The following is a 25,143-nucleotide window of genomic DNA, read 5'->3' as shown; positions in this document are numbered from 1 at the left end:
AACAAAGAAAATGTTCAATCCTCGTTTGCGTGTATAAAGGGCGCATTCTCTTTTAAGAAGATGATTTCAGGACTCAAAATTCAATGCCTTATCTACCCTCGCTTATTAAAAAATTACAAATTTGCAAAATCTATTGTAAGTGTAAATACTTAAATATTCGAAATAAACTGGAACCAATAATGAAACACCTAAACCCGTGCTTCGCACGGGTTGAACAACGTATCTTGTAAAAAAATTGTTCCAAAGAAAAAATGAGCAAATTATAGAATATTGCACAAACATTAGAAATATTTATCAAAGCCTAACCAAGTTTTGGTTCATGAAAAGAGCATATATTTTGTTAATGAGACCAGGAAAACAACGTAATAATTAAGATGAAATTACTAATTGGAACCAATAATGAAACACCCAAACCCGTGCTTCAAACGGGTTGAATAACGTATTTTATAAAAAAAATTGTTCCAAAAGAAAAATAGCAAATTAAGGAATATTGCACAAACATTATAAAATATTTATCAAAGTCTTACCAACTCTTGATTCATGAAAAGGGCATATATTTTGTTCATGAGAACAAAAAAAAACAACATAATAATTAAGATTAAACTAATTGGAACCAATGAAGGAACCAATGATGTGTAAATTACAATTACATGGAACAACGTATCTTGTAAAAAAATTGTTCCAAGGGAAAAATAAGCAAATTAATGAATATTGCACAAACATGAGAAATATTTATCTAAATATTTATGAAAGGCTTTCCAAGTCTTGATTCATGAAAACAACATATATTTTGTTCATAATACCAGAAAAACATAATAACAATTAAGATGAAACTATTTGGAACCAATGAAAGAACCAATAATGTGCAAATTACGATTACATATCAGCCAAAATTATAAAAGCGAGTGTAGCTGTCACCAAGTTACCAAAAAGGGATTAACACCAATATTTACATCACACAAAATGAACCAAAGAAACAACATCCCCAAGTCAAAATAGTTTTGGATTAGAGTTCAGGCGATTTGTCAAAGTGGCGGATGTTGAACAACGCAGTTCTATTTGGGAACAACTTGAACGTGTATGTTTTTAGGTGGTTGTTCAAGATCAAAGATTAGTTTACCACCTATCTCTAACACATGTTTTCGGCAAAAGTTGAACTATTGGCCATGACTTGCTATCTCCGCAGTAATCAAGCGACACTTATACCTCTTTTGAGTTTGGTCATCAATGAGTAAAGCTCTTTCATTCAACTTAGTTGATTTGATGAAGACTTCAATGTTATTTTATATTCCTAATAATTTCTTAATGATCTCTAGTTTGTGGTATCCACTATCCATAGGATAGATTATTTACTTAACTTGTCAGATCATGAATGTTGTAAATAAGCCGACCTTGCTTTTCCTTTAATGCTTTATCACTCCCAATAAACTTGTATGAAATAGCCTCTATTTATTGGGATTATTTAATCAATCGTACTCATATTTGTTAAGGTGAAAAGGAAGAATTACAAAAGATGAGAACTAAAGGAGACCTCCTAAACTAAAGAATGAAATTTAGATGACAGATGAAAATACATAAGATTAATGTAACAAAGCTTTCAAATCCCTCGAAATAATGAAAGAATATAAAAAAATAACCCTGCAAAAAAGCTTTACACCGATCTAATAAGGCCATGTTGTGAATTTCAAGATTAAGTACCCTGAATTTGTTTATGTTTAGATTGTAAGTATGGGGGTTAAGCCCCTTTTTCCTCAGAGTAAAAGAGATTTATAAGAGTAAAGGCTGGAGGGATTAGCGAGGCAGTTACTCATTAGCATTATTATTAAACTGTACAACTATAATTGTTCTCCTTCTAAACCGCTAAAAACGGATGCAATGGTGTTTATGTTCATTCACCAAATCTGTTATGAATAGAAATCACCTGTCACCCTTCTCTTACCCCCTCCCCTCTATTCAAGCCATAACATCTTAACAAAAAAAAATCTCTTTTCAATTAACATTCTCTTTCTTGGTTGTCAAGACTTTTTGCTAAGATGCTATTTTTGAATGGGAGGACTGAGGAGATAGGAAAAGGGGATTGGTGATCAACCACTTAGTTAAATACCTCGATTTAAAATGGAAGTGTTAATTGGATTTTAGGGACTTACTCTATCATATTTTTGTTCCACTCCAAGGTTTGCAATGCCACCACAAAGTAGGGAAGTTCCAAGTACAAGAAGAAGGTTTGAATTGATGGAACCTAAAAGAGAATACTTACAACAACAATTTGGTTGCTGCTAAGAGCAAATATTGCTATTATCAGTCACCAATATTCCCACATGTTGCATTAAGAAGCCCTCCAACTGTAATAATAGAGAATACATAAACATTTAGCTTCACATAATCAATTATATTTAAACATTTAGCTTCACATAATCAATTATATTTAGCTTAGTTCAAAATTAAACATTAATCAATGTGTTATGAACAATTTTATATACCTGTAGGACCAGTGAAGAAGACAATTTGTCTGCAAAATTTGAAGTAACAATCAGCATACAATCTAATATCTGTTTGTTTTTACCTGTTGTCCCGCTAGTGTACAAAATCAGTGCCGGATCTTCACCTAATCCAAAGGATATGAAAAACAAATGATGAGAAAGAATTGCCTTGGAAAACTGATACGGAGATATTCTACTTCATCCATTTTTAAAAGCTGAAAATGTGATATTCTTACTTGATCTTTCGACATTTTTCAGGAAAATTCTGTCTGCATCAATTTCCCCATTTTGTGAATGTCCAATTCTACTCTTCTAAGAGGAATTATTAGGAACAGGCAGAATATGGAAAAACTGAGAAAAGGTTTTATTGGCAATGCTTTGCATTAATTCACCATGATCTTCAGTACTCAATATAGAAGACACATCACCAACTTTTTTTTTCCTTAGGTAAGTTTCATTTTGAAGCATATTTACATCATATATACTTTTCACGAAGGAAAAAAAATCTACAAATAAACCAGCTATTTGAAAATTTCATATAAAAGGTACCAAGATAATGTCAATGGAAAATTAATATAGTCCTGAATTCTTAATGTTCACAAGCTAAACATTAAACAGACAAAAGAAAGGAGATGCTGTATAAGAAAAGTGAGTGTTTGCAAAGCATACCGAATTCTTCATCACATAGAGAAGCTCTACTTCTGCATAGTTGAGTGCAAGTGGAACAGCAACACCTCCACTAAACCAAGTCGCGAGTATTCCAGCAACAAATTCAGCAGACGGTTTCACAACTATTCCTATTCGAGCTCCACCAAGATTTCCCTGGATTTCAATGCCATACATAATTTGACTAAACGATTCTTTTGTACATAAGCAAGAATGTAGTACATCACTCACATAGTTACAAACTCCCAGCAATAGACTAAGTATTCAATTAACCTTAAATTTTTAGCAGATTGATAAAAACAGCACCAAGAAACCTCATTCCAAAATGGAAAGCAGTTATCAAAAAAGGTCCACAACATAAATTCAAGACACAGCTACACAACATAAAACACCATATTCCCAATCAATATAACAAAGATAATAAAAGAGAAACAACTCAAGGATGCCCATTTCCAAACACCTACCAGTCCGGGATTGGTGATTGCCAAAGCCGCTCCCCTGCAAGAACCACATCCATACATATATAAGATAAACCTTATTGACTTCATCAATTTCACCCCATTAGTACATCACACACGCAAGGCACAACCATCAGACATGTTTACATCATTAACCTATAATAACTATCAAGTTAGGATGCTAACTAACCTGCAAAAAATTTCTCTTTTGTGACCAATGCCTAGGTGCAGGTACGGTGTTACGATAAGATTTCAAAAACACCAGCAACTTAGGATCTGCTGCAGTAGCATCCCAAACCTGAAAATGAAATTATGAAACATCATTTGCATAACGGCCTCAAAAGAAGCGGATACCCAACAATTTGAAACTATTTCTGCAATATAAAACACTTCTACCACAACAACATCAGGTCTTGAGCTAACTTGTTCTAGTTCAGCAATTTTCATTCTTCGTTGTCTAATTTTGCGAATTGGTAGACTCACAACCTGCAAAAAAAGATGCAATGAAATCAAAATATTGAATCATATAGAAGCATCGTATGAAGCATATAGAAGCATATTCTATAACAGAACTATATATCCAACCAATTTGAAAATGATATTACTACTTCTGATAAAAGTGGTAATAGTAATATCACAATTTGAATGATTTGTTGTCAATTTGAAAAAAATAGCACCATCATACCTTCCAACAATTGCAGGTTATGGCTATGCCAATGACTCCATAGAGTTGCTAGCATCATTACCGAAAAGCATTTTAAACTTCAATTCATTGTTAGATTTACCTGAAGCAGCAGTGTCCTCAAATTCATTATCAACATCAGCCCCAAATAACTCATTGACATCATTCACCTTAATTTCGACGCCTAAAAAAATAATATCTAATTAAAAATCTTTATATATGAAATGCAGACCAATTATAGTGTTCACTAATGATCAGCTTTTATATATAACGATGGACATTCTTCGATCCTATAGACTAAAAACATACCTGAATTCGACGGTACATTTGAATCTTCGGCATTATATATACAGCAAATAAGCCATCCATCCATCCCTAAGGGTATGTCTGATATATATACAGCAAATATATGGAGAAAAGATGATGAGATTCGATATTTTATATCGCAACTAAAGTATAAAAGAAAACATTGCATACTGATGAATCACAATTTGATCATTTTTATATTCAACTTGATCACAACTTAATTAAATTTAAGATTCTCCTAATATTGATTGTTTCCTCCGTGATACAATTTATTTCAGTGTCTACTGAGTCAATAGCTTGTTTTGAACTTTGACCAATTCTACTCTCACTATTCTTATTACTCAATTCCATAAAACCCTAAATAAAAGAGGGCTCATCAAGGACTCCCAAATCAAAGGATCAGAAGCATCTAGCAATTCTGAAACAAATCAACATTGATGTATGATGCAAATTTAGTTTTCAGTTCCTAACTAAATCACTGTGAAAGTGAGAGTGGTGATGGAGGTCTCAGTGAATTATATGTAGAAAAACTATAATGAAGCAAAACTAAAACAACACATGAAAAATTAGAAATTAACCCTTTTTTTCCTCTGTTGACTGCTTGCCATCATATCAAAAGCTGCTTGTCCATCCTCAAATCCATTGTCCATCTAAATTTTCAATAAAAGGGTGTGTGTAAATAACAAATAAGTAATGGATTCAAAACATTAGATTTCAAAATTAATCAATGTACAAAATACATATTTTTCAGTAATCATTCTAAACCAAAAAAATCAAAAGATACTTCTAAACCCATTATTTTTATCTCAGACTAAACCCATTATTTCTTCTCTCTCAAATTTTTTCACTTCTTTTGTGGTTGCAATTTTAACTTATGATATACAAACTACAATCACTAAACAACAACCCAAAATCAAAAGACCAGACCCTCAATTAAAATCAAAGATACAATTTTCTGAAGATATTTAAGCAGAATTAGAACCACAAACATTAGCATCGTCAAAAAACTTTGTATATCATAAAACCCCTGTCATTCCAAATCAACTAATCAATGCAAAATAACAGTGAAACACAAAATTAAGGCAGAAAACTAATGAAGACACAGACACTGAAACAAACCCTAAAATCACTAAAACAAACCCTAAAATCAAACCCAAAACCAAGAAATGAAACCCTAAAATCACTAAAACAATTTTCTGGAGACATGCAAGCAAACTTACAACCGAAACACATAATTTTCTGAAAATTTCTCACAAATTTTTTACAAAACAGAATCAGTAAACAACAACACAAAACCAAGGAATCAAAACCTCAATTAAAATCAAAAAACCCTTTTCTGAAAACATGCAAGCAATAACCCTAACCCTAATTCAATTTACACATGCAAATTCTGAAGGAGACACTCTTTACACACTCAAACGAAGCCTCACCGATCCTGATAATGTTCTTCAGAGCTGGGTATGGCGGAGACGGCGAGGTACGGCGGTGAGAAGAAGATCGCGGCTGAGAGAGTATCATTAGAGAGAAAGCAGTTTTGTTTGTTTAGAGAGAACGCGTTTTTGAGGTAGTGGGAAGGAATGAATTGAAACATACCACAACATATATATGGGGGAGATGGTTATTTACCAATTTACGAAAATACCCCCAAAGGGGCAAAATAGTAAAAAAAAACGGACATTTATTTTTATATTTAGTTTAGTAGATACCTCTGAAGGTGTTATCGGTGGTATATTTGGGTGGCAACATTGTTGGCATGCCAATATATCATATTCATACAATAGCAATTATAATTTTGTAAAAAAAAATGATATTATTTTTAAAGAATTTTTAGAGGAAAAATTGAATTTATAGCCAAAAATGTTGACCAAAAATTATATAATATTGAACAGAAAATCACTAGTATTTATTGTTTAAATGAAAAGTATTATTTTATGTTTAACGTTTTTGTATAAAATTCTTATATTTAATGGTAGAGTTAAATATGTTTTTGGTCCCTATAAAATTGGGAACTTCTAGGTTTAGTCCTTACTTAATTTTAATAGGTTTTTTAGTCCCTACAAAAAAAAAAAATTACTTCTAATTTTAGTCCCTGTTACAACAAAGTTTGTTTAATTATCTTTAGAACACTATGAAATGTTCATTTACTAAAATTTAGAATTTTTTAATATGAAACGAATTAAATATGAATTTTTTAAAACAACAAAAGTTAAAAATAAAAGGCTAAATTTCATTTTTGGTCTCTTAACTATTTAGGTAGCATCACTTTGGTCCCTTAATTAAAATTTGATTTATTTTGGTCCCTTAACTTCTCTCTGTTACACATTTTGGTCCTTTCCGTTAGTATTAATTCAAAAACGTTAGGTTTTCTTCATTTTCTTCTGAAATTTTTGTGGGATTCTTGTTGTTGAAGGTTGATGGAGATGATATGAAGATGAAAAAGAGGAGAAGAAGATGAAGAAAACCTAACGTTTTTGAATTAAAACTAACGGAAAGGACCAAAATGTGTAACGGAGAGAAGTTAAGGGACCAAAATAAATCGAATTTTAATTAAGGGACCAAAGCGATACTACCTAAATAGTTAAGGGACAAAAATTGCAATTTAGCCAAAATAAAATTAACAAAATCTGGATGTAGAAATCAAATTTTACGACAATTTTTTGCAGAGGAGCTTTTAGTAATTTTCTTAACACGTCTTAAAAAAATTGTTCAAAAACTCAAGAGTTTAAGTATAAATTAAACGAATTTGAATTGATGAGGGACTAATACTGAGTGCAGAAAAAAAATTAGGGACGAAAAGAACTAATATTATTAAGTAAGGACTAAACTTAAAAGGTCCTAATTTTATAGGAATCAAAAACATATTTAACCCTTAATGATATTAATTATTTAAAGCTATAATTAAAAAAAATTTGTCATTGGAAGGAATTTAAATGTTAAATTTTTTAATAGATATATATTATCATATGTGAGAAGTTTTTGTTATAATTATCAACCTTATTATTCAAATTTAAATTAAAATATCAAAATTCTAATATATATATATATATATATATATGTATATGTGATCATATGTGAAAAGTTATTATTATAATAATTAACCGTATTATAAAATTCATATGGTAATTAATGAAAATAATAAAATATATTATTTTGACTAAAAACTTTAAAATAAGTTTTCACATTCAATGAATGTGCGTTATTATGGATAGAAAAATTTGTCTCTGTATATTATGTATAATTTTTTTATTTATTTTTTGTATATTATGTTTAATATTTACCTCTTTTCCGTCAAAAATAAAATGTGGAATATTTCTATCAGTTTGGTTAAGGGAAAAGAATCAAATTTACACTATATATGTATTATTCTTAGTTCAGGACTGGGCAGTTGTTTCAAGGATTAGTTCACAACCAAAACCACAAGATTCAGCAACTAAGCACCATGGAATCCACCTCCAAGTGTTTTATTTCCATCATTTTCCTTACTTTAGTCATCACAGGTATGCTTTGATAATTTCTCTAAGGAATAAATGCTTGTAATTTTTTTTCTTGATAGGCAAACAGAAAGGTTAGGCATCAGGGAGAGGTTGAAGCATCCCAACTAGGTTGGCACCCAACAACAACTCCCATCCTTTACCGTCTTCCTAATACGTAATAATATTAATAAAAAGGAGAAAATCTGTACAAAGGAGGGGGGACTAGGCCAATACCCTCAAAACAAACCATAAAAACAATACAGAAAAAAAGACAGAAATGGTTACGGTAACTAAAGTTGGGCAACCCATTTCTATCTCTAGTAAAATCAACCGACAGAGAAAGACGGCAAAATGTGGAACCAAGTAGTGTCGAGCAAATCATGCCCCATAGTTGCCAAAGCATCCGCACAACAATTTCCCTCCTTGTATATATGAGTACAAATAACAGATAATCCAAGCTGCATGCAGTTATGTCAACGGTTTCGGAAACGAATATCCCTTGTAATTATGCATTTGCAAGAGATTTAAACTTACATAATTCATAATTCTTCAAAGACATTTGTAAGAGACCAAAATTGTACACGGTTATGAATTATAATTTCTCATAACCTAATATTTTTCTCAAAAAAAATATGTGCAAACAATATGTTTTTGCTAATTTAGTTTCTAAACCCTAAAAATTTCAGGTTCCTATGCTGCATGCCCGCTGAAAAGCCTCTTTATTATCGTAGCAAAAACTGGGGGAGTCGTAGGAGGTAAACCTGTATGGAAGGTTACTGTAATCAACAAGTGCTTCTGTCCACAAAGTCAAATAATGATTAATTGTAAAGGGTTTCAATCTTCAATGCCTATTGACCCTATAGTTCTTAAGAAGCAAGGAGATAATTGCCTCTTATTTAATGGTCATGCCTTGAGTGGAGGTGATGGTAATCAATTTGCCTATGCTTGGGATTCAGCCTTTAATTTTTATCCTGTAAGCTCTGTTACAGGTACTCCTTGCAAAGGATCTATTTGAGTTAGGTCCAACTTAAATTCTAAGAATAATAAAAATAAGGCCTTTCTATTTTTTGTTTTTATAAGCTATAAGACATTTATATTTAAGCATTTGAAGTTTCTATACTTTAAGGCATGGTCACAAATCAATAAACATTAGATAATTGTTCTCAATTGTGATTTTATTTGCATTTCAAACGATTACGTTGAAGAATGAACTATGATTCTCAGCAATGGAGTTTGATGTTTTTATGAGCTTCTAAATAAATGCATAAACGACAAGTAAACAAAATGATAAAAATTTGTGAATAGTGTGTATCTAATGAATTGCACATATGTGCTATTTAAAAGCAAACACTAGTCCTTCCCTAAAAAAAACGTTAGTCCTATTAATAAAAAAATGTATAAATTGTGTGTGTTGATTGATCGTGTGTGTTTAATGAATTCTATAAATGTGGTATTTATAAGCAAACATTAGTTATATAGGAATACATTAGAAGTTTGAGGTTGACGAGGGCAGAGAGTGATTATATCGGTGAATATGACACACACAATGAGACATGTTTCTAGGCATGGAACACATGAATAAACCAAATCACATCGGAATAAGAGGGATTTTGAGGACGAGTAGATATAACACTATATGGTTGGAGGGCTTATAAGCATTTATTGGTACTACATGTGCCAACAAAATGCATCTTCTTTTTGCCAACAAAATGCATCTTCTATTTGTTAGTCCAAAATATAAGAAATTCATAGTTGTGCTTGACTTGGAGCACTATTTAAACGGGTGACATTTTGGAAAGTTTTCCGTAAAGTATATGAGTGAAAATAAAACATGAAGACAACTGTTGGTTTGCGGATATATGGGGAATAAAAAAACACAATGTTGCTTACATAATTTAACCTATGTTACACTATAGTTAGTGACATTATAAACACAAACACAAGCAAAATACCAAATTATTAAATTTCACTAAGTTTTGACTTATTCTAACAATCCTATGACATTCCTGGACCTATGGACTTGAGAAAAACCTGAATCTCGTATTGGGTTGTTTTGCATTTGCATAACCCTAATCCAGCTTAAGGAACTTCAGCTAAGCATAAATTTGACTGTGTGTCATTTTCTACTACCATCTAATTTATTTTTAAATTTCCCCAAGTTATTGTTTAATAAGATGCATTTACGATTTAGAGCGACGTTAGTGTAAGTATAACTATATTTCTTTATTGTTTAAATTTTTATTTTAATTAATATTTTTTTAACGATTAGATTTTTGTTTTATTTGTATTTCAGACTCACGAGCATACGGTAAAGGCAATCACACATGGGAGGAAGATTTCCTTACATATCCAACTGACTATTTCGACTAGTTTTAGACTCAAGTTCATGGATCCGGTGTTTTCCCAGTTCTTCAAACTGGGTTCAAGACCATCAATACTGCCATGGTTACTACATTGTCAGAAAGATGACATGAGGAGACCAACAACTTCCATATGTGCCTGAATGACGTGTTGTGTCTTCTACACATCCCCATCGAAGGGAAGATGATGAGGCACGAGGATCAGTCCTCCTATGATAAAGGTGTGCTCCTGATGACAAAGTTGTTGGGTGTTGTTGAGGATGAGGCGATGGAGGAGACAAAGAGACAATGAGGTGGTGGTTTTATAGGTATCCCCTTCCTGAAGTGATTATATGAGGGGAACCTTAGTAGGGCAATTGAGTTGGAGGATGCAGATAGGGACGAGGAGGAATAAGAGAAAGATAACATGCGGGATTGGTGTGTGAGGGATGTCATGCTATTTTTTGTTGGTTGTACCATATTCTCCGACGAGAGCAACAAGCACATTAAACTCATATGACTCAATTGGACGCTGGATTTTACTAGGATACATGAATGGCATAGGGTGGGATGACACTAGCTAATCCTTACTTTCATCTTTCTGAGACTACTGAACCTGAGAAGAGTTCCATCAGAGGATACATGTCTCCACTTGAGGTAGTAATTTATTTTGTTTTTATGTTTGTTGTATATCCTATTATAATATGTTATTATAAATGTGTTTGTTTACATTTTTAGGCATGTGCTATAGAGCACTTCAAATTTTTATTTACATGGGACCTTAATCCGGTGTATGCACTAAAGTTGCAACATGATGCAGGCTTTCTTCCGAAAACAGTGTTTTACCGCTGGTGCAAACAGTGGTTAACTGCTAATGGGGTCAAATAGGTCATTTTGGGATGTTAAAGAGAAATTTTATGAGTGACATGAACAAAATCCCAAGTTAAATAGAAAGAAAAAAGTAATGGGCTTGGCCCATGTGTGAGAGAAAACAATGTTTTAGTCCTAAATTGCAAAAGGGAGGGTAGATTAAGTATGAGACGGGAAAGAAGATGAAAAAAAATAGATTAATTTTTTGAAGAAAAAAATAGATTAATAACAAGTGCAATATGAACTGAGAACTATTTTACTTAGAATAAAAAAATATATTTACTTTGAGGAAAAAAATATTACGCAAACAAAATGGATCAAAAACATAATTCTTAAAAGTCATAGCTTGTGACATGAATGATGCACGAAAGGAATTAGTTAGGAGTTGTGTTTAAGTAAAGTTTGAGATTAATATTTTATATATAGTACATATTAATTATATGCTTTGATTAAGTGAACGATTGATTGTTCACTAGAGCACTTCAACATCATATGATTTATCTGTACCATTTCTTGTTTCTCTAAGTGTTGAAATACAGTTAGCTCCTCCTTCTGAATCTTAATTAAACATAGTGTATATGCGAAGCTTTCAACTGCTATGACAATAATACTATATAACTTGTCCTTTTATTTTTTTTTTGAGCAATAACTTGTCCTTTTATTGAATAGAATATGTTTGTTATTTCGACTTCTAGACTAGTAATTGCATCAATTGAGACTCCAAAACATATTAAATGAAAGAAGAAATCATAAAATTTAATATATAGTCTAAGAAAGCCCCGGTTTCAAAAAGCGAATTACTTAACATCTTTGACGATGAGTGTCACAAGAAATTATATTAAGGACTGGGTAATTTTAATTTTAATTTTAATTTTTGAAAACTCAAAGGTCTTGGCTATATTGGTACAACAAGTACGTAATATATACCCTTGTAAAATGAAGTTTGAAGGTACGTACGGAGCTGCGCGATGAGCACAAAGCGAACTATTCTTTCGTATTTTACTAAAGAATACCGTGTGCGCATCGTATGAAGCAGCATACGATAATTTTTGAAAGGAAACCTCCGTTTAAAGGATTCCTATAAAAAAAAAAAAAGTTCGAAGATAATGCTTTATTGGGTTGAATCATTATTCGGTTGGACAACTAAACCTGAATTAAAACCCAAATCCTTCAATTGTATGTTTTTGAGGTTGCAGGTGATTGTTGTTATTACATGCATCTATCAATAAATAAAATATGATTTAATTACAAATCTACCGTTTCTTTTGGATATTTTTTTGTTCTTTATCAAATGGTGATGATGCCAAGGAGAACCATCTAAATAGTATGGTAAAATGAAATAATAAGAGATGCAAAAGAAAGTGGACTACACCATGATCCTTTCAAAAATTCACAAATTTAAAGCATGGAAGGTCAAAGGCAACTCATTCCACCAACGAATGAATTAGTGGAAGGAAAGACCTACATTAGCAAGACTGCCTCTTTTGGAATTGTGACCATTGCAAATTATATCAATCAATGATTCTGCAAAAAAAAAAAAAAAACATAAACAAGTACAAGGATAGAGACAAATAAACACGAATATATAGGAATGTGGAGAATGTTGGCCAAGCTTTGGCAGTTTGTTTGAGACCATGGAGTGACTTTTTTTAGTTAATATACAAAACTCAAGATGTTTTAAATCATCAAACTTAGGTGGTTGTTAGAAGAACACTTCTCAAGAGATAACACCATTTAAGAATGCATGTGAATTTGAACAATTTTCTTGCTATTGTTTTTTTCTCTGTGTTTCACTAATTCATACTTAAGAGTTTTCAATCTCTCATTTTTTTTTTAAGCCAAAAGTAAAAACAATACTAAACTAAAATAAAAAGATACAGAGACTATGGGGACATTAGACCTGACCGAGGTAAAACCCAAATAGAAATATAACATGATAAATCAAAATGTAGTGAATTGGCCCTAATAAATTCTAACAAACACACACTTATCACAAACGCAACCTAATGAATCCGTGTACGGGCTCAAAAGCAAATTACACAAAAATTAGTGAAGAGCAAGCATCTGAAAGACTGTTTAGGGTCCAAAGTTGTCGTATGGATCAACCGCTAACACAGAATATTCGAGATCCGAGTACCAACAACTTCCTGAAAACAGTAACAAACATAAAAGCTCTTTTGACCATAACAATCTGAGACTAGTCACAAACTACGACGCATAAAAAAACTGTATCGGAGGGGAGGCAATCCTAACACCTTAAGACATGAAGCTCTCAGCAGGACCTGGAAACATCAGAGAACCAAAAATATCATGAACAAAACATAGCCAATTTCACATACGTGTATGAACTCAGATCGAGGGATGAGTCCAGCACACGATGTAACAAAACAACCTTTTAGGGTTAAGAGAACCAACAGACTCTTTAGGGATATTGAAACCAAACCAAAACAAAAGGCAACATATCCAAAACCACCAATATCTAATAATAAACCGTAAAACAACAGTACATACACACAAACAAAATGTCAAAGACCCACAACAAAGCAATCAGGCAGTAGCAAAATTGGCAGCACCTGAACAACAAACCGACAACAACAGAGGAAAAAAATAAAAATAACAACTGAATGTAAGAAAAACACACAAGAAGGGGGGCGGGGGGGAGGGGTTGAACTGCGTCTTCTTTTTCTAAGTGTTTAATACAAACTTGGACAAAATATGATGTTGCAAATTCTGACTCAGAGTCTGAATGCAGCGAAAAAACAGAACATGCAGATAAAAGATAAAGAGTCCGAGAAAGAGAGAGAAGACAGACACAAAACAATTTATACTGGTTCCTCCTACGACACATGAGTAGTCCAGTCCAATCTCCAACGAGGCATGATACCATTAAAACCAAGACCGGATCTTGCGAACTCAAGTCTAGCGACTACAAAATAAGCTTTTGAGAGTGTTAGAGGAAGTTGTGGTGGTGCAGAGAAATGCTCTCATCGCACCACCAGGCTTTGGATCTACATCTTTAAGTAGGTTGATTTAGATTAGGAGGGGGAGAGTAAGATGGTGGCTTGGCGGAAGTTTGTAGAGAGAGGTGAAAACAAACGAGCTAGAAAGAAAGTAAGTGGACAAAAAAACAGTTTCTCCTCTCTCAATTGTTGACATAAGAAACAATTAAATGTAAGGTTATAAGCACACATTATTGTTCAATCCTCAAGTTTGATGTTATTCAAGATCTGAACATTGACTTATGCATGTTTGTAGACGTCAAATTTCAACACTTATAATTATAACGGTATTTTACATTGTTTTTTTTAATCAGCTAATTTATTAATGCAACACCTCTCACGAATAATGAGAGTAAAACATTCAACAAGAATACACATCAGCAAACAGGACAAAAGCATGTTGAAAAACACATCAGCCCTCAACCAACATGGCAACAAATACAAGACTAACACACTCAAAAACCATAAAAAACTAAAAATACACAGGCCTGGCAGCATAAATGAAAACAAAGCAGGATAGAAAAATTCAAAAACAAAATGGATCAACAATGCCTTGCTAAAACCAAAACGCACCACAGGAACACCATTCCTACACAACCAGCAGCAACCAGCAAAAACTTCTCCTTAACAGCACTTCCACCATGCAATAAGACCAACCCAAATCACCTCAAAATACAATCTTTGGGGTTATAACACCACTCATAGTACAAGTAAGTTGGAACCTTCAATCTAACCAAAGTCCACCGTCAAGATAATACCTTAACTTCCTATACCAATTCATCCACCTCCTTAATCATATTTTGAGAAAAGTTTAAGATTACACGTATTCCAAATCACCCAAATCATTGCTTGGCAAATAATCCAATATCCATTCCACAACTTTTCATTTGTCGCTTTGCCAATCAAACATTCAAAATGAACAAACAAATTCGAAGACAGAATAAACATGAACTATAACCAACGCATCATGAATCGCCACACCCTACTTGTCACATCACAAAACAAGAAGATATGACTAGCATTTTCCCTTTCTGACTCTTAAAAAACACAATTGACTGAAGTTTCAAGGGGCAGTACATTACAAATGAGGAGATTATTTTTAGTCGGGATGCGGTCAAGTAAAAGTTTCCACAAAAAGGCAATCACTCGTGAAGGATCATTGCCTTTCCAAATATAACCAAAAACTTTTTCTCCATATCACTCCACTTATCTTCCCACACAAACAATTTTTCCAACAACGTATATGTCGACGAAACCGAAAGCATTCCATTCTCCTTCGGAATCCATTTCCATCAATCCATTTTTTGTGTACAATTAAAACCCTCCAACAACTCTATCATATTATCTAAAAGCTTCCCCTCCCAAACAAACAAATTTCTCCTCCAAGATAAACCAAAGTTCCCAAAAAAGAATTGTCAGCTCCCACATTTCCTTCACAAAAGCTTTGTTATAGTTTGAAATCGCGAAAAACCTAGGAAATTATTGAAAACTAACGGAGCAATTTCCTTCCATTTATCCTGCTAGAAACTAGTCAACCCGCTGTTTCCAACCTGCCTCATCAACTCTAGATTAAACTAATTTGAGCTAACACGGTCTTCTAGTGACATTGTATCTTTCCACAAATGAGATGCAAACCACAAACACGAAACATTATTCTCATCCAACAACCTCCCATCCCGCAAACTGTACTTCTCCACCAACACCCCCTTCCACATAGAATTTTCACTTTGAATCAACCTCCTTCTCCATTTTGCCAATAAGCTTAAGTTGACTACTCTAACATCTCTTTGTTACTTTCTTAAATTATCTTTTGTTGTATCTAGGATCAAATTTGCTTATATTTATATCCCAAAAGAAATCTTGTAATTATGTGTTATGACGTGATTCATTTTTTTTCCTTTTCACGAGATATATTTTTAAGAAATGAATGTAAAAATTAATAGAAGTAGCAATATTATGAATAATTTATTTATTAAAAATTAGATTAGTAATAAAAATTAAATGAAAAATTTAAACGTAATTAAAATTAAATGAAAAATTTAAACGAATATTTAGTGTTTTTTTTTATGTGGTGGCCGGGGTTTGAACCCCAAACCTTGCATATTACCATGCGTTGTTCCTACCATGTGTTGTCCCTACCAACTGAGCTAAGCTCACGAGGACAATATTTATAGTGTTTAGTGACAGATAAAAGTGTAGACAGAGGTAAAAAAAAAAAAAAAAAAACTTTATTTTTTCTTCTTAAGTATTTACCTAAACACAAAATCGTAGGTAAATTTCGAAACTTATACTAACGGCTCGATTAGCAAATTAAATTTAACATTGGCTTACTTATTTTTTGAACGGTTAACATTTGTTAATTGTTAGTCAAACTTAAATTTCTTGTTTATATGAAAAATTAGGTCCTCAAAATTTTGAGACCCTGTGATATAGGCCTCATGTGGGTTCCATTTTATGTGGTTCCATCATTTTATGTGGATTCCATTTTATTTGGTTTCATCATTTTATGGACCTAATTTTTGAGAACCTAATTTGTTATTAGGTTTCATCATTTTATGTGAGTTCTATTTTCAAAGTGTAGGATCCACGTTGATGTAACCCAATAAAAAATTGAGTGTTAGAGAGAGTGTGATTAGCACTACTCCTTCTTACTTAATCAACCTTAGATATATAGACTAACGAAATAGGAGGAGAACCTTTTCAATAAAATTATCACAAATTGGTTACTGCATGCGAACAGTTATCAAATACCTTTCAAAAATTTAATTCGTAGGGTAGACAGGAAATCGCTTGTAGAGTACAATTAGTGTCTCTCAATAATTGCATGAGCCATTGTTGCTTTGATTTTGACGTCATTGTTGCTTTCATATTTAAATAAACCAACAGGTATCCTAGAATAAACATATTTTGTCTCCAATGTTCAAACCCACCTGTACATATGATAATAGATTACGGAGAAAATTTCCGTAACTTTAAAAAACATGATGGTGATGATTAAGGCAATATATATGCTTTCAAAACTTACAAAGCTACTTTAATTTATATGATGAAATTTCCTTAATTGACTATGTCCATATTGGTATGGATAAAGTAACCATATTTTACATAAAATTTCCACAATGAGAGCCATTCCTCATCGATATTGATCATTATAAATCGTCTTGTCCACTAGCTACCATGATGGCAAGACAATAACGGCATACTTTTTTCATGTCGGTGAGATTTTTTCATTCACAAATTCTTCATCCTTGTACTAGAATAGAATCCACTAGGCAAGGATATTAATCTAAACCAAATAGGAAAATCCATGGCTGTGCTTTTTACAATTTTGCCCTTAGAGGGGTATTTTTGTAAATTAGTAAATAAACATCTCCCCACTATATATAAGAAGCTGTAAGAAAAAAAGAAAAAAACAAAAGAAAAGGGAGAGAGAAACGGGAACGGAGGAAGAAGGGGGGACGGGAGGAAGAACGGGAGAGGAGAGGGACGAAGGGAGAAATCACCGCCGATTAACGGGTCGACGCCGATTAACGGGTCACCAATTCATCAAACTATTAGCTTGCATGTTTAGGGAAGAGTGATCGGCGAAGAACTCAACGGCGGTGGGATTGGATTGAAGGTGATCGGCGAAAATGAGAAGGTGAGATTATATACTTACCTAATTCATGCATGTTTCTTTTCTGTGATATTCTGTGATATTCTTTTTAGTTTCTTTGTTTTTAATCGATGGTGAGGTTTAAACGGGTCCTCATATGTTTTGTTATTGTTGATGTTGTTGTTAGTGCCTTGGTGGTGGTGATAGTGAGTAGATGGTGTTAGATTGATTTGAATTTGGTTTTAAAACCCTAGGTTACTTTGATTATTAGTGAGCATTGGTTTTTGAGTTTATGATTGTAGATTTGGTGTGAAATTGAGGTGTATTTGATCTATTTGTTGTTGTTGTTGTTGTTTGTGGCAGTAGTGGATATATGCTGTTTGGATTTGATTATTGATGTCGTTGGAACCGATACCGTTGAATCGAAAAAGTTCGTCATTGAGAGAGAGGAAGCAGGGGAGTTCAGAGTCTTTAGGATCAGTAGGAAGATGGAGAGGTTCACCGTCACCTTCTCATCATAATCGACGGCCGCATGAGTTTAATCGGTCTGGTGATTTTCGGAGACTGGCAGGTAGTTATTTTGAATATGTGTTTTATGGTTTTGGTTGTAATTTATGATTGAGTTTTTGAATTTCTTTGATTTTGGAACTAATTAGTATATTATATGATTTACTATTTTAGGCATTGTTTTAGTTTTTGACGAAATTTGAAATTTGTATTTGATTTTTGTAGGTGGATTTAACACAGCTCATGTTGCTGCTAGGTAAATCTTTGAACATATTTTCAATTTTTTTGTGTAATTAATTTTTTTTATGGTTGAGTTGATTCCAAATTTTGAATATCAGAGCCTATGATCGACCTGCGATTAAATTCAGGGGAGTTGGTGCTGACATAAATTTCAATTTGAATGATTATGATGATGATCTTTAACAGGTTAGAGAATTTTCAAGTATACTTGATGAATGTGAAACTAGATGGATTATATCATGTAATTTTTCGATGTTTTGTTACTTAGACGAAGAATTTATCGAAAGAGGAGTTTGTGCAAACACTTCGTCTACAAAGCAATGTTTTCTCAAGAGGGAGTTCGAAGTACAGAGGAGTAACACTGCACAAATGTGGCCGTTGGGAAGCTCGAATGGGTCAATTCCTTGGTAAAAAGTGAGAACCTATTTTTAATTTAACTGAAGTTATTTAGAAGTAACTTACCAACAAAATTGTGTACGGTTTAGTTTATATTGGATTTGTATAGTTTTGCTTGATATTGAAACATCATGTATCTAGCTAATGTAGTGTAACATTTTAAATTGTGGCCGCGCCATGGTCTGTGATATAACAGAGAATTGCTGCATTACATGATGCAATCTACAAGATGATGGTTTGTTCTTGCATCCTTTCTATTCATTTTCTTTCCTGGAGGATGATGGTTACCCTGTTCCAGCTCTGATACATTAACTTTTTCCTGATACAATAACTTTGTTCAATTTATTTAAATGGTTTGGTGGCTCTCTCTTTGCAGGCCAAAACATCAGGAAGTTGTTTAAGGATGGCTTCATTATCAGGAAGCCAACTAAGATTCACTCCCTCTCCCGTGCTAGGCGCATGAAGGAGGCCAAGAGGAAGGGACTTCATGCAGGATATGGTATTTAACTATTTTAAACCTTGATAGTTTTAATGAATTGAAGGATATAGATTATGGCAAATCTCTGTTAGTTTGTAAGATAGTGCTTGTCTGCTTGTGAAGTCATCGTCATTTAGACATTATAGAATAGAATTCATTCTATTTTGTTTGCAAGATTAGTTAATTAGTTGTGCTGAGTATTCTAGGATATGAAAGTTATATACATTCTGAAACCTATTCACCAACAGTAGAATTTTATGGCATTTATTTGAACCAAAATTTTAGAGCAACTTATTATTAACCCTATTTGAAGTGTATGGAGTGCAAGTTCAAAAACAAATAAACCAATCAGATACTTTATTTGGATGAGAGCAAGTTAGAATCATATGATTTCTTAATTTTGTTTTTGAACTGCATGTAGTGTGCAACTTTTGAATATGAAATGTTGTTATTTCTTATTTACAGATGTGTCGTGGTCGAGGACAGTGCTATAGGTCTAGCAGCCGCTAAAGCAGCTGGGATGAAGTGTATAGTAACAAAGAGCCGGTATATTTCTATTTACTGAATGGAAAGCAGCTTTATGTTTTTTTTATAGGCAGACAATAGTAAGTTATGTTAGTTTCCCGGATCAAATCCGAGATCTCTGACTTTAAACTCCTTCAATGTCCCTTAGCTCACCAACCGAGCTGCCTTCGTAGTGTGGGACTTCTAAACATGTAGTGACTTTTCATTTGACTTTTTCTTAATCTCAAATGCATTATGCAGGTATACGGCAGATGAAGATTTCTTAAATGCAGACGCTGTATTTGACTTCATTGGTGATCCTCCTGAGGAGAGGTTTGATCTGGCATTTTGTGGTAGCCTTCTTTAGAAGCAATATGTCAGCTAGCAAACTGTGAAGTGATGAGGATTTTGTATGATTATTCAAGTCTCCTTCACTATTTCTATCAGTGCTAAATTCCTCCACCAAAATTTAAGCATAGTCCTTCTTTGATGTTGAACATGAACTGAGGGTGATTGAGGTAATGAAGGGACTAATGGTTTTGTTGGTGCTGTTGCAGGAGCTGGTGTGGCAGGGGCAGGTTTTGCCGGAGCTTTAGGTGCTGCAGCAGGTGAATGAGCTAAAGTAGTGGTAAAAAAGATATGACCGAAGAGTACTAAAAGTATGAAGAAGAGAATTTGCTTCATCTTACTAGATAGTTTATCTGTTTTTGGAAAGGAACCAATGATAGGTAAGATTTTATTGCTATGAGTGTTTGATGTATAGTGTAGACACTTTGAGATTATTACTTAATAGTACTTAATTGGTGACCTTTTCTGAGGAATGAGGGACAAGTGATTGCTTTTTATTGAGGATGCTAATTGATGCAATGTTTAGTTTAGGAAGAAAGAAAAGGGGAAGTTACCAGCTTTTTCATCATATCATATGTCTGATTAATAAGTTGTGAGAGTGGAGATTTGACAGTGATGTATGCATGAACTTTAAATTTTGCTTTCAACAGACCTTAGAGTTATACAATCAATTATTTGATGCGTATGATATGAAAATGTGGTTAGAAAAAGAGCTATTGATCTGTCTAAGGTATAAGAAAAGGAAATAACCAAATTCTTTGTTTCATGTTGTAGAAGGTTTTTTCAAGAATTTATGATTTTCAATGTTTTTAATTTCTGGGATGAACAGATTCTATTTACAAGTGTTTGTTAGATACCTCAAAGGAGTTTTCTTTGTGTAAGTCCTGAATATGATTTTCTTCGTTTTTTGGTTTGTGAGAAATGAGTATTTTCTCGGGTGTAGACTGTATTATGGAAGTAGCTGTCTTAACAATTTTCTGGTGTATTTACTTGAAGAAGAATGTAGGTGTTTTGATATGTCTTTCTAGGATAAGCTTGTGTCCTTGGATTCTCTTCGAAGCTTTGCTTTTATCAATTGTCAAGAGACATTACTGTGTTCATTTGGTTTCCTTCGCTTTCTCTGCAAAAATGGTTTAAATGGTATTTTAAGCTTCCAAAAACAAGTGTAGAAGTGAAAATGCGTCGTGTTCATGAAATGCAGAATTTTCATTTTTGTGGATAATATGCTATATGGGACCCTAATAAATTTCCAATTTTAAACTATACAAAAATAAATGTTTATATGTTTAAGCATTAAATTTTCCTGCATTGCTTCCAAAGCTCACGGTGTCTTCCAATTAGTTAATGGTAAATCTTTGAGCTATTTAGTACCGACACTTCCGATTGAAGAGTGTCGGACACGACACGTCAACACCACACATGTTGATGTGGCTACATTAAATCATATCATTTTTTCAAATTATTAGTGGTGTCGATGTGTCAGTGTCGTTTTTGGTTTTTGTGTCTATGTTTGTGTCAGTGTTTCATAGTCTTCGAGATATTATTTTTGTCAGATGTTGACAATACCAGCTTCCAAATAGTAAGATGTTCATTTACTACGTAAAATCTGTTTCTGTTGTGGATCTAAGATTTATATGAAGCACCAGTTGAGTAGAAGCTGCATGACAGTGAATTGGTAAATACTTGCTTCAATCAGAAAGTCAGAACCTAGAAATTGTTTTGCATTCATTTGTGAAAACATTATGTATTATTCTAGCCATCATATTTTAAAATTTCTATTGTTACAGATAAGAGATGAGTGAGACTTAATTTAAATTATTATTTTAAAATTGATTCCAGAAATTTTCATTGGAAATTAAATGTGCATTTGTTATTAAGAGTCTATGTGATTATTATGAGATGAAACATAACCTTTAAATAAGATTAGAAGTTGTGATCTGCAGCGGCGATTGCAGCCACAATATTGATGCGGCAGCAGCCACAACCATATTCTAGCCCAATTGAAAGTTCCATCAGCTTTGTTTTCTTCATTTTTCTGCAATTGCTGGAACTGTTACCCGTGATACTTTTAGAATTTATTTAATAGTGAATGGTTTAGAAACTATAAAGTGGAAGTTCCACTATGCATATTCCATTTGCAAGCACGTAATTGCAACATATTAAAGTGGCTTTAATGCTTTTAGAATTCAAATTTGTACTGGACTCAAAGTGGAAGTTCCACTATGCATGTTCAACTTTCAAGTAGTTATTTGCAGCATATTCAAGCGACTTTAATGGATTTGTGTTGTTTACTGTTAGTTTACAATTTACCACATCTTATCTTTCTCTCATAGAAATTTGATACATGGTTGATTATTAATGACTGAGTAGTTTATAGTTTATTGCCGGACCTTCTTTTTTTTTTTTATCAAATCTTATTTTTGTTATATCACATTCTATTTTTCTATCGTAGGTAAATATTTTGCTGCATGATTCCTTATTTATATTTCAAGCTAACATTGATATTGAGAAATATAGAGTTTGTCTTAAATCACATTGATATTGTGAGATATAGAGTTTGCCTTAAATCACAAGCTAGGCAAATATGGTTTTTCTTCTTCCATCATTTTCATTCTTAGCAGCAGAAACTTTGGCATTCTTCGTGTGCTATGCATCACTTCCTTCGGTATCAATGTTGATTAGTTCTGAAATTTTCCCGTTGGAATTTATATTTGAAGAGACATAGTCAATGAAATCCAACCTAATTGTTTTTTTCTACATTTTCACAGTTTGAGAACTATTAGTGATAGAATTTTTCCTCATTATCCTGGAGACCAAATGAGTTAATTGAGCTTACAATTCCAAATAATTATTATTAGTGTGCTTATTTTTGTCATTGTTGTCATGGAATATATCTCATATTTTAACATTTCTTTTATTGAATATCAACTTTGGGAGAACAAAATAACTATTGGTTTGTGGACAATAAATATACTCATAGAACTTTATCCAGAAATTTATCCAGAAATTGTGCCTTTGGATTCTCATAGAACAAAAGATAATGTAACTGTGAGTCTGTGATGGTGTGCTTTCGGTCTTTGAAGTAAGTGAACGCGAATTTTGTTGTGATGTGTTATGGTTGTTGGTGTTAATTTGATTGAGATTTGGTGTATTTTTTTGTGTGACAGTTTGAAGGAAATTCGTCGTGGCGAGAAGAGCCAGAGTAAGAGATATCGTCCACTTCTCTTCAGAAAGGTGTAGTTAATGTGCCTGCATTGAGAAACCTGATTTTAGGTAGTTATAAATGAAGCTAAATTTTTATGCTCCTCAAATTTTAAATGTTTTACAGGAGGATTTGGAAAATTGAGGCAGCTTGTCTGAATAGAATAAAATCTGGTGACATCGAGGTACAGATTTCAATAGTCCTTCTCAATGTATGACCTGTTCGTTTCAGTAGACTTACACATGATCTATTTTTCAGGTTTCTGCTCTAGAGGATGTAATAAAGGAAATGAATGTGAGAGTCATGTTACTAAAATGGATTTCAAGGGAATAGATTCATTCAACCAATATAGCAATTCAACACACTAAAATGTAGTGCGAAATGGATACCTAAGGCCATGTATACTTCCTTTAGAGCAAATTACTTTCATTTTTAAATTTCAGAGGATCTTAATAAAATGTGGTTTAATACATTAACATTATTGCCTATAATTGATTTTGAAGCAAATTTTTTGATGATTTATGTTCCTAGATCAGTATTCTGGTTTCTTCTCTTTGTTTTTTGCAAGCTGAGATTGAGGGAATAATACCAGACAATCAAGATTTCTAAAACATGTTCCATTAGTGCAGTATTAGGACTTAACTAACTTATTGTTTAATTAGACAATTCCTAATTTGCAGTGATAAACTTTTTGTGCTTCTTATAAATGTGTCGTTAACTAGAACCATCAATTTTTTTCTTTGTTCAGGACTATTGAGTCGGGTTGAATAACGTAATTTTATATCATTGTATTTACATCTTTTTGTTTGCTTTGTTTGGATTGATAGGAATGATGCGTTGTGGAACACCGCATTGCTCGAGTAAGGAGTGGCGACGGGTAAGGAGAATGCAGTTGCAGCATTGCTCGAGTTATGCCGGAGTGGAGGTTCAGCTGCAATTGAAAGGATGGTTAAGGCACCAACTATTGCCGGATTACTTCAAACCCTACTATTTACCGGGACAAAGCGATCTAGACATATTCGCGGATGAAAAAATGCAAAGTACAATTGGAATTACACATATAGTTTTAAAAATGAGTGCAGGGCAACATATCAAAAAAATGTTAATTGGTCTATGTATCACGACTTTAGAATCTATGATGAGTGTTAAACTAACAAACTATGCATTCAATTATGTTTAACCATGTACTCTTGCATATTGATGAGATAATACTCCTTATAATCAACTAACTACATCTAATATTGCACTCTTTAGATATTAATCTAAGACTATTGAAGTTTTAAAAATGCAAAGTACACAATTTGGACTGTTATTTAAGGTAAACAAAAAATGATGTTGGCTGCAGGGACATATAGAAAAACCTTGGTCATCATACATCTTTGTTGTAACTAATAGTTAACAACTTAATATCTAATGGATTATATGAGATATCATATACTTGGTTTGTAACAGTATTTATTAGCGGATACTTGAACTATAACGTTTGCTTGAACCATAAAAAAAAATTGCATGAGAACCTTAAAGAGTGTTACAAAGAAACTTCTCTCCATTCCCCTTTATTTCAAGATTCAAGTAAATTTTGATGTTCAAAATGGCTATA

At 32.9% G+C, this 25,143-nt stretch overlaps 2 protein-coding genes, 1 long non-coding RNA gene and 1 other non-coding gene across 17 annotated transcripts; 3 read left to right on the top strand and 1 right to left on the bottom strand.

Annotated features, from left to right (window-relative positions):
* Nucleotides 1-64: 64 nt before the first annotated feature.
* Nucleotides 65-6,186, bottom strand: LOC146948837 (putative CoA ligase CCL8). 4 transcript variants are annotated; one of them, XM_085745020.1, is made up of 10 exons: nt 6,023-6,186; nt 5,171-5,242; nt 4,596-4,673; nt 4,290-4,470; nt 4,001-4,090; nt 3,795-3,902; nt 3,150-3,302; nt 2,717-2,792; nt 2,481-2,605; nt 65-2,342 (listed from the first exon to the last, which is right to left on the bottom strand). In XM_085745020.1, the coding sequence occupies exons 5-10, from the start codon at nt 4,049-4,051 to the stop codon at nt 2,277-2,279; spliced, it is 579 nt and encodes a 192-aa protein (XP_085601146.1). In that variant the 5' UTR covers nt 4,052-4,090; nt 4,290-4,470; nt 4,596-4,673; nt 5,171-5,242; nt 6,023-6,186; the 3' UTR covers nt 65-2,276. The 4 variants fall into 4 exon arrangements, with proteins under 4 accessions (XP_085601146.1, XP_085601145.1, XP_085601148.1 ...); XM_085745019.1 differs by having other exon boundaries at nt 4,390-4,470; XM_085745022.1 differs by having other exon boundaries at nt 2,564-2,605; nt 4,390-4,470.
* Nucleotides 6,187-7,963: 1,777 nt separating this feature from the next.
* Nucleotides 7,964-9,232, top strand: LOC146948836 (uncharacterized). The gene is made up of 2 exons (XM_085741470.1): nt 7,964-8,089; nt 8,752-9,232. The coding sequence occupies exons 1-2, from the start codon at nt 8,032-8,034 to the stop codon at nt 9,078-9,080; spliced, it is 387 nt and encodes a 128-aa protein (XP_085597596.1). The 5' UTR covers nt 7,964-8,031; the 3' UTR covers nt 9,081-9,232.
* A 3,001-nt stretch (nt 9,233-12,233) lies between these two features.
* Nucleotides 12,234-12,354, top strand: LOC146948835 (U5 spliceosomal RNA). The gene has a single exon (XR_015029365.1). It is a non-coding gene; the product is annotated as a U5 spliceosomal RNA (small nuclear RNA).
* A 5,202-nt stretch (nt 12,355-17,556) lies between these two features.
* LOC146948834 (uncharacterized) lies at nt 17,557-24,802 on the top strand. 11 transcript variants are annotated; one of them, XR_015027042.1, is made up of 15 exons: nt 17,684-17,913; nt 18,235-18,439; nt 18,601-18,631; nt 18,714-18,801; nt 18,884-19,029; nt 19,208-19,246; nt 19,388-19,510; nt 19,955-20,035; nt 20,255-20,403; nt 20,551-20,721; nt 22,285-23,423; nt 23,509-23,575; nt 23,670-23,727; nt 23,802-23,942; nt 24,371-24,802. It is a non-coding gene; the product is annotated as an uncharacterized LOC146948834 (long non-coding RNA). The 11 variants fall into 11 exon arrangements; XR_015027045.1 differs by lacking the exons at nt 19,208-19,246; nt 22,285-23,423 and having other exon boundaries at nt 17,557-17,913; nt 20,255-20,326; XR_015027044.1 differs by lacking the exon at nt 19,208-19,246 and having other exon boundaries at nt 17,557-17,913; nt 20,255-20,326; nt 20,551-23,423.
* The last annotated feature ends 341 nt before the right edge of the window (nt 24,803-25,143 follow it).

Source organism: Medicago sativa, chromosome 2 (genome assembly GCF_051527215.1).
Source record: "Medicago sativa cultivar Bolivia chromosome 2, Bolivia_mono, whole genome shotgun sequence".
Taxonomy (NCBI): domain Eukaryota; kingdom Viridiplantae; phylum Streptophyta; class Magnoliopsida; order Fabales; family Fabaceae; genus Medicago; species Medicago sativa.
Note: the sequence above shows the minus strand (reverse complement) of the source record. Positions and strands in the feature narration are given on the sequence as shown.

Bases quoted from the DNA above. Each gene is read 5' to 3' on its own strand.
- LOC146948837 (XM_085745019.1), bottom strand. From the start codon at position 4,452: ATGATGTCAATGAGTTATTTGGGGCTGATGTTGATAATGAATTTGAGG. The intron at 4,091-4,389 runs GTAAATCTAACA...CTTTTTTTGCAG, and splicing joins TGAGGACACTGCTGCTTCAG to GTTGTGAGTCTACCAATTCG. The intron at 2,793-3,149 runs GTATGCTTTGCA...AATTCCTCTTAG, and splicing joins TCTATGTGATGAAGAATTCG to AAGAGTAGAATTGGACATTC.
- LOC146948836 (XM_085741470.1), top strand. From the start codon at position 8,032: ATGGAATCCACCTCCAAGTGTTTTATTTCCATCATTTTCCTTACTTTA. The intron at 8,090-8,751 runs GTATGCTTTGAT...TAAAAATTTCAG, and splicing joins CCTTACTTTAGTCATCACAG to GTTCCTATGCTGCATGCCCG.